Source organism: Theropithecus gelada, chromosome 7a (assembly GCF_003255815.1).
Source record: "Theropithecus gelada isolate Dixy chromosome 7a, Tgel_1.0, whole genome shotgun sequence".
Taxonomy (NCBI): Eukaryota; Metazoa; Chordata; class Mammalia; order Primates; family Cercopithecidae; genus Theropithecus; species Theropithecus gelada.
The window spans coordinates 41,400,465-41,412,741 of record NC_037674.1 but is presented as its reverse complement, the minus strand read 5'-3'; the positions used below and the strand labels follow the sequence as shown (position 1 = coordinate 41,412,741).

Below are 12,277 nucleotides of genomic sequence, written 5' to 3'. Positions count from 1 at the left end.
CTCTGCCTGGATCATTTCCTTCCCTTTTTCACCTGATAACTCCTTGTCTACCAGATTTCAATGTAAAGCTTTCTTCCTCTAGGAAGGCACTGCCCCTGCTATGATACCCACCTGACCAAGACAAAAGCATCCCCTTTATTAATTCTTCTACCCTACATTTTTCCTATTGTGGTACTTAAATCAGAGTTCAATGACAACTGTGGTAACTGTTTATCATCTGCCTCCCTAATGTGGCCATCAGCTCTATGGAGGCATATGCCTTATTCACCATTGTATCCACTGCCTGCCACAGAGATATGGATAACATGGTTGTTAAGAACCCAGCTCTAGAGCCAGACTGCTGGGGTTTATGACCTTGGGCAAGTCGTCTAACCTCTCAGGGCCTGAACTCTCCATCCCTAAAATACAGATAATTAGCCTTGCAACTACAGGGTTGTTTTGAAGCTTAAATGAGTTACTACCTATAAAGTGCTAATAGTGCCTGGCACATAGTAAGTGCTCAGTAAAAGTAGGCCATGAACACAGGAAGTGCTTAATAAGAATTTCAGGAGTGAACCTACTAGCCAGTCCGAAGGTGATGAGCAGCAAAGAGAAAAAAATAATAGTCATTTCTGGCAGTATAGGTTATCAGATTAATAATTAACACCAGGTTGCTGCACAGCCTCTGTTCATAACCAGAAAGTTTCTAAGCAGCCAAGAGCCAGGGACATTGCTTCCTCTGCAGTATCTCTGGCCAGGGTTCCCCTGCCCTGCTGGCTCCTGCCCCTCAGTAAAGAATAAGGCTCCACCCTGGTCACTGGCACCCTAGAATCTCAGCAGAAGCCAAGTGGAAATCAACTTTAATTTTTCATTGCCTTAATTTTGAGTGAGCCGATTAAGATTTTAATGACATCTAGTGCTTAAAAATTCTGTCTTTGGTGAACAATCTTTCAGCAAGGCCTCTGCTGTTCTAAACCTAATTTCCCCAAATGTGGTCCTGAAGTCTTTTCAAAGAAGCAATTGATGTCCTGAGGTTTGTCATGTAGAAGGGGGCCAATGAGAGACGGAGATGGGCCTCCCACTGAGCCCTCCCCACTCACCTCTGCCTCAAGAAAAATCTGTGCCTAATTTCCCAGTCCCTGGCACATTGCTCATTCCTTGGCTCAGCACAGGTTTGGGGCTGCCAGGAGATGTGCTCATGTCTTCCCTTTACCCTCATAAGCAATAGGCTTACTGATAACTGGCATTTTGTCTTACTCATCTTGCCCTGCACATAATATGTGCTTATTAAATGTTTATTGAAATAAACTGGAAGAAGTTGGCCTATAACCATTCCTGATTTTTCCCCTTAAAGTGGGGGAGACTTTAAAGATAATCTCCTCCAACCTTCTCATGCCACAGATAAGGAAAAGGAGTTGTCTGGGGTCTCAGGACATTGGGGCCAATAGGATGAGAGACTCAGGATTGTATCTTAAGGGGGAACCATTTATTCAATCAACTAGCATTTATTGACTCAAGCAATTACCAAACTCAGCAGTAAATGGTAAAAAGCAAAAGTTTCTGAGTACCTACTGTGTGCCAAACACTGTGCTGGGCACCAAAGATGCAAAAATGACCAAGATGGCATCCTGTCCATGAGGAGCACCTAGGTAAGCAAAGTCAGAAGTGTCAGTAAGCCATGGTCCCTCTCTTCACATTGCTGGCAGGGGAAACAGGACTCACGTGTATGAAGCTTTCAAGTAACAGGTACAGACAAAGCTGTATGCTGCTGGTTATCAAAGAGATGCTTGTCTCCCTGGGCAGACATCCAAGAAAGCTTCCTGGGGAAGGAATGGACCCTGAAGGACCTGAAACGGACCCTGAAGGATATGGGATGCTGAGTGGCTACTGGCTTCATTGCATGAACCAGAGATCATCATGTATGGATCCCTAGCCTAGGTTTACCCACCAATATAGATGTGGGGGTGGGGAAGATTCCTGAAAAATAAAGTAAGGGGATTCCCTAGAGTAAGAAAGGAAAGGACCTCTGAGGGAGACTATCCCTATCCAACTGTGGGGAAAACTGGGGCCCAGGAAGGTAACTGAAGCTGCTTCTTCAGAAACTATAGCTGGGAGCCTCCCACAAGGCCAAGGCCAGCCCCTCTGATCGTATCAGTAAGTCGCTTCTGGAACTGGGCACTCCGTATGGGGAAATCCTTGACCCTTCTTTCCACTTAGATCCCATGTCTGAAGCTCCAAGAAGGTCTTGGGAAATATAGAACCACCACAAACAGGAGCCCCACTCCCACGGAAACAGGCCCAGAATATAATAACTGCCAAGTCCTAGAACCCAGTGGGACTTTGCAGACACTTTCAGTCTGAGAATAAACATGGTACACTCATGGTTCTCAATCTCCATAAACGAGGACCGCTTGTGACATGAAAACACTAAGGATTCCACAATGAGAGTAGCTATACTTTTAATGGCCATTGGCTAGGATAAACACAATAGCAACCAGCTGCCATGAATTCAGTGGTGCTTTCACATACACTGTGTTTTATGAACACAGTAATACCTATAGTTTCAGGAAAGAGCAGTGTCTATGTGTGACACATGTGCCTTGGTCAGCTGGCAGAGTGCTTGGTGTGCAGTGGAATTGGAGGCCCTGTAGGCAGCAAAGCTCCACCTCAGTGCAAGGAACAGCTGTCCCTAGGCCTGTGGTCTGAATCCTGGGTTTCCAACAACCACAGGCAAAAGAAGTCCTAGGCTGGTGCAGTGGCTCATGACTGTAATCCCGGCACTTTGGGAGGCTGGGGTGGGCAGATCACTTGAGATCAGGAGTTTAAGACCAGCCTGGCCAACATGGAGGAACCCCGTCTCTACTGAAAATACAAAAGCTAGCCAGCTGTGGTGGCTCACACCTATAATCCCAGCTACTCGGGAGGCTGAGGCAGGAGAATTGCTTGAACTTGGGATGCAGAGATTGCTGTGAGCTGAGATCATGCCACTGCACTCCCACCTGGGTGACTGCACTCCCACCTGGGTGATAGAGTGAGACCCTGTCTCAAAAAAAAAAAAAAGGCCTTATGGCAGATCACAGCTTTGTTATGCCCAAGAAAAGGAGAAACTTGAAGATGGATCCAAAACTTTGAACAGTTTTATGGTTTCCACTTTCCCAAACTCCCTTTAGTCAATCTATGATGCCTGTCCAGGGTTCACCTCTTGGGCACCTGAAACACCACTGGGAGAGACCCCTGTCAATGGGTAAAATATGGCTGCCAGATCCCATTCCCTGGGGAGGAAACCACTTGCCCCCCCGCCCACCCCCCACCTACCCACCTGCAACCATCTCCCAGAGAGTGGCATCTGAAGCCTCTACCCTACTGCAAAACTGAGACACTACAGGGAGGGAGCGCAGATGCTGGGCTAGACTGAGAAACAGGAGGATGAGTAAAGCCTGTTGCATGCCCCTCCCTCTCCCCTCTCCAGTGGTTCCACCCTCCCTCCCCTCTCCTTGACAGACCAGGTGGGCTTGTACAATTCCAGTCTGCCTCCAAATTGGTCCCACTGCTCTCATGCTGCTGCTAGGGCTGGCTCTGTTCACTGGGCACAAGTGTCTTTCTCCTTTCTTTCTTTCTCTTTCCCACAATCGCTGTCCTTATAACAAGGCAGACATGATTTTTCAACTAATTCTGCCCCTCTCTGAGCCTCTGATATTCACCTTCTGAAGCCAAGCCAATCTCCTGGGCTCATATGTTCCATTTCTCTAATGCATGTCAGAATGGAAGCCTTTCTGCCTGGGAAGAAAACCTACCCCAGAGTTGGGGCATCCAGCCTCAGGCCTTTTAAAATTCCTTCTTCGCCTTCAGGCTGTAGGGAACCTAACACACATTTCCTCTACCTGAGCCCAAAAGAACTATTATAGACTTTGTTCCTTTTTCTTATTGAGAAATTCCATCCATTCCCCCATAGGCCACTGTCAAACTGAGGTTCACTAAATCAAATTGTTGGGTTACAACTGGCATTTTAAAAACTGAAATAGAATACATCATAGTACAGAGAAAACATCAGAGTCCATCATACATAGTGACAGTAAATGTAATTTTTGCAAAGCACTGGTTTCTATTGTATGTGTGCATGAATGATACACATACTGTGCTGAGGAGTCTGGTCAGAAGAATCTGCAGAGACCCCACCTACTCTCTGAGCCCCTCCCTGGGTGGGCTGGCAGGGACCCAGCAGCACCAGTAGCTCCTGGGCTAATGTGCGTGGGCATATGGCTCACTCCCAGCTGGCACTTACTTGCCCATAGTTGGTTTCTCCTGGTCCTGTTCTTGAATGCCATACAAAAGAGGCCCTTGTGATCTGGTCCCTTCTTACTCCCACAATCTCATCTCTTGCCGTACCCCATTTTGCACTTTGTGGTTCAACCACACTCACTATTTGCAATTTCTTTCAAGACATGATTCTTTCTCCTGCCTCCTGCTCTTTGTACATACAATTTCATTTGCTTGGTCAATTCCTCCTTGACTTTTAAACTCTGGACATCACTTCTTCCTGAAAATCCTCCATGACCAGCCAAGCCTCAGCTGAGTTTCTCCTCTACATTCCTGGATGCACTATGCTGCCTCCACCTCTTCATACTGCACTGTCCCCCTTCCCTCCATTTTTCCCTCTGCCCTCACCTCTCTTACCACTGACCTGAGTCTGCCTCTGGCCCACAGGCATCCGCTGTGACAGCACGTGTCCATCTGGCCGCTGGGGCCCCAACTGCTCTGTCTCCTGCAGCTGTGAGAATGGAGGCTCCTGCTCCCCAGAGGATGGGAGCTGCGAGTGTGCCCCTGGCTTCCGAGGACCCTTATGCCAGAGAAGTAAGGCTGATCCCCTGACCCCGAAAAATTCAGAGGGCTCATCCTCCCTAGCCCTCCCAACTAGAACTAGCCCTGGCCTGACAGAGGCTGGGCTCTTAAATCAGCCCCCATCTCTTCCTTCCCTCTAGTCTCCTCTCTCTCTGCACTGGCTGCTCTGTCCCCAGGTTTGGGGCCCAGCCCAGCTACTCAGTGGAAACAGGGACACACCACAGCTCTTCTCTGCAGAAAGGGATGCACCCTCCAAGATGTGGGAAGGATGCAGGTCTCCCTATGTTTTTGAGAAGTGTGGAACAGGAAGGGTAGCTAGGCTGGCTGGGGACTATTGGGCTGCTGACCACCATCTTCCCTTTACCCTCAGTCTGTGCCCCTGGGTTCTACGGCCACAGCTGCGCCCAGCCATGCCCCCTCTGCGTGCACAGCAGCGGGCCCTGCCACCATGTCAGCGGCATCTGTGAGTGCCTCCCAGGATTCTCTGGAGCTCTCTGCAACCAAGGTACTGTCTCCAGTAGGATGGTACAGGGCAGGGAGGTGAGAGGTTCTGGAAGGAAAGTGGCAGGGAAGGAAGGGCTTAGGGATTTTCATCATACTCTGTAAAGGTAGCTCCTTCCCTCTTCAGGACTTGGGCTGCCTTTATGAGAACTGCCCCACATGGCATGAGACAAAGGCCCTAACGCAGTTAACAGGCTCAGAGGTGAAATGCTTTATCTGTGATTTCGTAGCTAGCAAGTGGCAGAAACAAATTCTGATTCCAACACGCATGCTAAAGGGATGAAAAGTGAAATAAGCATAGAGGAGATCTACATCAGAAGTGGCACCATGTGGTCTGTGCCGAGTGCCAAAGGTAAAGGGCAGAGAATGCTGTGGGAGTGTAGAGGAGTTGGTTCTGGCTTGGGCTGGAGATGGCAACTTCCAAGCCCTTCTCCCTGTCATATTCAGGCCACCATCCCTAATCCCTCCCCACATGCTTTCCTGATTTGACCTCAGAATCCTTCACAATACTAACTCCAAGAACTGCTACCACTCAGCAGGAGTTGAAAAGCGATATAAAGCTTATTTGCATTGGTGTTCTGCCCTATCAGTTCTGTGTGGGGGAAAAACCCTGATCTGTAACATCTGCAGATTTTAAAAATATAAATATTCCTACCATGGCTGATTTCAAGGTACCAATGATTTAACATCATTCACAAAATTCCCAAATATTGAACAACCAGTGAGAAGGTAGGAGCTGCCTCCACACATCATTGCCTATTGCCATCCCTGGCTTTCTTAGGACAAGACAGTATAGATTTGGGGGAAGGCTCCATGGACCATGCAGGACTTCAGCTGGGCCTTAGCTTGAAAGGTGGAAAAGGAAGAAAAGCATTCTGTGTAGAGGAAGCAGCTTAGGCAAAGCATAGAGACATGGGCATGCTACAGGGAACAGCTGATGGATATGGTAGCTGGGGGTGGGCAATGGGGGTTAGAAGGTAGGCTGAGGCCTTCAGAACAGGTTTGAACACAAGGTTACAGAACTTGCACTCTGTTAAACTTAGGGCTAAAAGCAACTTCAAGGTCATCTATGCAAGAAATCTCATCTGGACTCTGCTTAAATACTTCTGTTGACTGAACGCTCACTACCTCCCAGGGGAACCCATTCTTTTGATGAATAATCACTACTGAGCTGGGCTATTTTTTGCAAGTGTGTGGGCTGTTAATATGTTTGAGTAGAAAGTTTACTACATGATGCTTTGAGGTCCTGAGAAGTTTGAGCCCCAGGGAAACATATGTGACAGTTTCATTTACTTGCAGCCCTCCTAGGATGGTTTAATCATAACCTGACATGTCGAAGTTTACTTATTAAACATAGGAGACTCGGCCATCAATACAGATAGTCTAGGTCTAAATTAGGACCCATGCAGCCCGAGGAGTAACTCTCAGATGCTGCGTTGTCTGATTTATCGCCCACTGGCCTAATGAGTATTTCCCACATATAGATCTAATAGAGTTTGCTATTAATGGCAACTGCCCTGGTTAAGTCTCAAACCTTGTAAAAAATTGAACTGACACTTTCTAATGACTGGCTTTCCAGCGAGTTACAAATTATAGACACTGCTTATGCAGAATCATTAAACATAGATTAAATATAACCAGATGTTTTCTTTTCACCAGCCCCCCTTCTGTCCACTGCCCCTCTCTTTGCCTTACTCTTGATTCAGCTAAGAAGTCGACCAATTAATGGATTAGATTGATCGTATTAGCAGTTCTGTGGGTAAATTTCTTGGCCTCATATATGTGAGAAAGACTTCAAAGATAAGACTGCCTTGTTAGAGAAGCTCAGAGTTCGTTTTGCAGGTAGGGTAGGGGGAGCAGCACTGGCACCCTACTCCCCACAGAGGGCCAGGACTTGGGGTTGGGTTCCCCAAATCAAGTACCTCCCAGAGGTAGGAAAGAAGAGGCTGGGCAGCCTGCTTTTCAAAAAGCTGGAGCTTGAGCTGCAAACAGGTGAGATGCATGTCACCCTCTTGGCAACAGAACTTCCTGGAAGGGAACTAAGGTTTCTGCCAGGGGAAGCACAGGGCCCCAAATCAGCCAGCCTGCCACAGCTACTAACCATGGCCCTAGGACAGTCGGTGAGGGCTCCCATTCCCACCTCAAAGATGAGGAAACAGAGACTAGGACAGGTGTTGTGGTTTGCTCAAAGGCACTTAGCCAGCAAGCGGTACAACTTCCTAGTTGTGTGACCTTGGGCAAGTTACTTAACCTGCCTCAGTTTCTCATCTATAAAGCAGAGTTAATGATAGGGCATAATGAGACTACATAATAAGAGTCTTCCAAGATTAAGTGAACTAAATACAGGCATACCTTGTTTTATTGTGCTTCACAGAAACTGCATCTTCTTGTTTTTTACAAATTAAAGGTTTGGCCGGGTGCAGTGGTTCACATCTGTAATCCCAGCACTTTGGGAGGCCAAGGTGGGTGGACTCCTTGAGGTCAGGAGTTCGAGACCAGCCTGGCCAACATGGTGAAACCGTGTCTCTACTAAAAATACAAAAATTAGCCGGACGTGGTGGCGCACGCCCATAATCCCAGCTACTGGGGAGGCTGAGGTAGGAGAATCGCTTGAACCTGGGAGGAAGAGGTTGCAGTGAGCCAAGATTGCACCACTGCACTCCAGCCTGGGCAACATAGTGAGACTCTGTCTTGAAACAAAAAACCAAAGGTTTGTGGCAACCCTGCCTGTGCCATATTTCCAACACCATGTGTACACTTTGTGTCTGTGTCAGCATTTTTTTTTTGCAATAAAGTGTTTTTTAATCAAGGCATGTACATTATTTTTTAGACATAAAGCTATTGCACACTTAATAGAGTACAGTACAATGTAAACATAACTTTTGTATGCTCTGGGAAACCAAAACATTTGTGACTTGCTTTATTACAATATTCACTTGCAGTGATCTAGAACCAAACCCACATCTCTGAGGTATGCCTGTATTTGTGAAGCACATTGAACAGTGTCTGGTGCATTTAAGTGTCATGTATATGTTTGTTGAATACATAAAGAAAACTTGGACCTAAATCCAAGGCTTTGGACTGGAGAGTCTGGTCCACCGTACTGCCTTTATTATTTGTCTCAACTACCACATCATGTCCAGGAGAGGCACTGAGTAGATGCAGATCCTAGCCACTAGTGGCCCACAGTCTGGCTGGGGAAGAACTACCAATATGAGGCAGTGTGGTGTAAAGCAGAGGGTTTCAGCCCAAGATGTGAGAGACCTGGGCCCTGAGGAAGTCATGTATCTTCAAGAATCAACACATTCCCATCATCCTCTGTGCTGCTCTCCAGGATCGACTTTATTTTGTGGCAATGGGAACCCACTGAGGCTCTCTGAGCAGGACATAGGAGTGCCATGAAGAAAGCTGTGCTTTAGAGAGCTCAAGCTGTAGGAAGCAGGTGGGGGATGAATTGCAAGGGGAAATAAAAGGTTAAGTGCTCAACGAATACTCAAGCCTAGTCCTAAAAGAGCTTTGCAGCCTGACTGAGGAAACCAGCTCTTCCTCCAGGGACAAAGGAGTGACTCCTCCAGGAAGGTCTGTGACCAAAAATCCTCCAAGTGACTCAAATTGGAAATACCAGTGGTGGAGAGGGCCTTGTGAACTCAGGAGGGCTTTTCTGAGGAGGATGCTGAGCTTAGAGGCTTGAGCAACAGGTCAGAGGAAAGAGGCGGGCAGGGACAGACACTCAGGGCTGGTCCTTTAACAGTCAAACCGCAGGCAGGCCTGCCACACAACATTTATCCCTCTCTGTCCAGCTGTACACATTCTCTACCCTTGTGGTTGTGGAATCTGTGATGTTGGTGAAAGTAGTAATGGAAGCAGAAGGCTGTGGAACAGCACAGGGAGCACTGGACTGTGAGTCCAGAAGTATAGTGCTCAGCCTCCCACTTCTCATCTGTGAGGCCTAAGTCAGGTGATTCTACCTCCATGGGCCTCAGGCTGTTCTTAAAGGCAATCATAATAGAGCCTTCTGAAGAATGCAGCTGTAGGCATGAGAGGGGCAACTCATTTATGTGCAAATGGAGAAGGGTGACGAGGGTACCAAGGTGGGCACGGTTTCCATCCAGATCCATGACCCCTGGGTGATCGTGGCTGTGGCTTGGGAAGTTCTAGGGATGAGGCTGTGGGTGGAGGTCAGAGGAACACAGGTGGGAGGATGGGTGCCAGGCTGCCCTGTGCCCACAGTGTGTGCTGGAGGACACTTTGGGCAAGACTGTGCCCAGCTTTGCTCCTGTGCCAACAATGGGACCTGCAGCCCTATCGATGGCTCCTGTCAGTGCTTTCCTGGATGGATTGGCAAGGACTGCTCACAGGGTAAGTTGCTACTACCTGGGAATGCCTTTACCTGGAGTCAGGCCCAAAAATTCTCCCTTTCTTGCCCAAAACCTCTCTGTCCTGGTGCCTTCACTTCGAGGGATGAAATCTCCTTCTGCATGTAGGAACGAGCCCCATTTAGCTCTATAGCTAACATGATGGATTATTAGGATTGATCATTGGTATTAACTACTGGTATCAAAGGTATTGATATTGTTGATAGTACCATTAATGCTATGAATTCTGAGGCTCAATGCTCCATTAGCACCTGGGCAAGGAGTAGCCCCTGAGTTTGGATGGGGAAGAGGAGGGGCAACGGCATGCTTGAGTTTGGGAGTAGCGAAGTGAGATGAGGCCAGGGCAGCCACTTCAGGAGAGTACGGTGCCCTCTGGGTGGCCCATGTGAATGATGTCCTAGAGGCTGTTCATGTAAAGTGCACCAATCTGATGTGAAGGGAACAGCCTCTCTCCAGAAGCCCCCAAACTAAGGACAGAGACCCTGTGGAGCTCCTTGTCTGATGGGTGAGACCTAGCCAGTACCCTCCGGGAGGTCCTAGTTAGATGGCTGAGGGAATTTCCATTCTGATGAGGAGACATAGGCTCCGCTGTCAGGAGCTCACCAACTGAGAGGAGAGAGCTCCTGCCCTAGGAAAGTCCCCATTCTCGTGGGGAAGCACACACAGTACATACATGGCAAACCACAGTGTTTACCCGCATGCTCCAAATCAGTCCCCTGAGAGGGGAGGCTCAGGGGCCCTCAGAGCCCTGCTGAGTCAGCATCAAACACTTGGAGAGTGGTAGAGAATCTGGGCTTAATGGGAATCTTGGGTAACTAAGCCAAGAGGTAAGTGCAGGAATTCTGGGAACAATGTGTGAAGCCACTGAAAGCCAGGAAATGTCAGCCAGGTCCATCCTGGCATCTTGGCTCTGACGTGTACTCCCCCTTCTTCTCCCTCTCCGTCTGCCCCTCTCCGCCTTCCCCTCACCCTCTGCATTTCACCCACGTCCCAGCTTGCCCACCCGGGTTCTGGGGCCCTGCCTGCTTCCACACATGCAGCTGCCACAACGGGGCGAGCTGCAGCGCCGAGGACGGGGCCTGCCACTGCACCCCTGGCTGGACTGGACTCTTCTGCACACAGCGTAAGCCCCACCTCCTGGCCTCCCAGCCACTTAGAATCCCATGCTGCGGCCTACTGGCCAGTGTCGGCATTGTCCAGACCAGCAGGGAGGGAAGAAGGAAGGCGGCCCCAGGATTAGTACCTGACTCCTGCCCCCATGAGAACTGAGGAGCTCTGCAGGGGCAGCTCCAGACCTGACTGGATTCAGGGGACTGACAAGCCCAAAGTCCTGGAAGGTCGGGGCTGCAAGGTACCCCAGCAATCACCAAGACCAGACCCTCCTTGGACAGTGGGGCCCAGAGTGGGGAGGAGCAGCCTGTGGCCACACAGGAAGGAGACCCTAGCCTGGCCTGTGGTTCCACATCCCCTCTGTCTTGAAAAGGCAAAGATCACCTAGCCCCTGCCCCTTCAGCATGAAGATCCTGAGCAGGGAGACAGCTGTGGTGCAGGGCCTCACTAGTCTTCATCCCATGCTCAGCAAAAAAAGAGACAGAAGACAGGTCTGGTTCCCGCTGCACCCCTTATCCTCACCCAGCAGGAACTCTCATGACTGGAAATCCTGTTTCTCTAGGCTGCCCAGCAGCATTTTTTGGGAAGGACTGTGGGCGTGTATGCCAGTGTCAGAATGGCGCCAGCTGTGACCACATCAGTGGCAAGTGCACCTGCCGCACAGGCTTCACCGGGCAACACTGTGAGCAGAGTAAGCTGTCCTGACCCCTGATCCTGGGTGATGCTGCTGGGCTCCAGCCTCCTGCAGAGGATGCCTCCCGCTTCAAGGTCCACTCACTCAGGGCTCTGTACCCCTTGGTCCCTTGACTTTGGGGGCAACTTCCAAGGAAAACTGAGGAATGTCATGCCTACATTATTGTTTGAAGAATTTCTCCCGTCAGTTGGGAGGAGATGGGGGGCATTTAGGGCAGGGCAGAGGTCATAGCAGGTAATGAGAGAATAGTGGGAGGCAGATCTTTTTTTATTGTTCTTTAAAGTCCCTATGGCACTCAGATTAGGGCCTGGCAGGTGGAAGATACTGCTGAAATGTGTTGCATGAGGAGGAAGTAGGGGTGAGTGGGCCCTGCTCTCTCCTCCTCTGTCCCTGTGTCCCCCACTCAGTGCTATAAATGCTCTGTCCACCCCCAAGTATCTAGCCAAAGCACAACAGGAGCTAAGGGAATAGGCTTCACTCGGTGGGAGGCAGAACAGGCTTATTGCCATAGCTGTCTACACATGGAATGGGAGGGGTGGAGAGTGAGTGGGTCCTCTACCCTAACTCTTTGTGCCACACAGGATGTGCTCCAGGAACCTTTGGCTATGGGTGTCAGCAGCTATGTGAGTGCATGAACAACTCCACCTGTGACCATGTCACCGGCACCTGTTACTGCAGCCCTGGCTTCAAAGGAATCAGGTGTGACCAAGGTAATACACAGGTGGCAGAGCCCCTGGGCTCTGTGGAAAGGGCCCCATGGAGGCTCTAGGGAGATTCC

At 49.4% G+C, this 12,277-nt stretch overlaps 1 protein-coding gene across 1 annotated transcript in view; it reads left to right on the top strand.

The window, feature by feature from the left end:
- Window positions 1-12,277, top strand: part of MEGF11 (multiple EGF like domains 11) — a 379,169-nt gene that overhangs the window by 349,004 nt on the left and 17,888 nt on the right. The window contains exons 14-19 of the mRNA XM_025390189.1: window positions 4,684-4,830; window positions 5,189-5,323; window positions 9,550-9,678; window positions 10,690-10,818; window positions 11,368-11,496; window positions 12,081-12,209. Coding sequence (XP_025245974.1) covers window positions 4,684-4,830; window positions 5,189-5,323; window positions 9,550-9,678; window positions 10,690-10,818; window positions 11,368-11,496; window positions 12,081-12,209 — 798 coding nt within the window. The remainder of the gene's footprint in view (window positions 1-4,683; window positions 4,831-5,188; window positions 5,324-9,549; window positions 9,679-10,689; window positions 10,819-11,367; window positions 11,497-12,080; window positions 12,210-12,277) is intronic.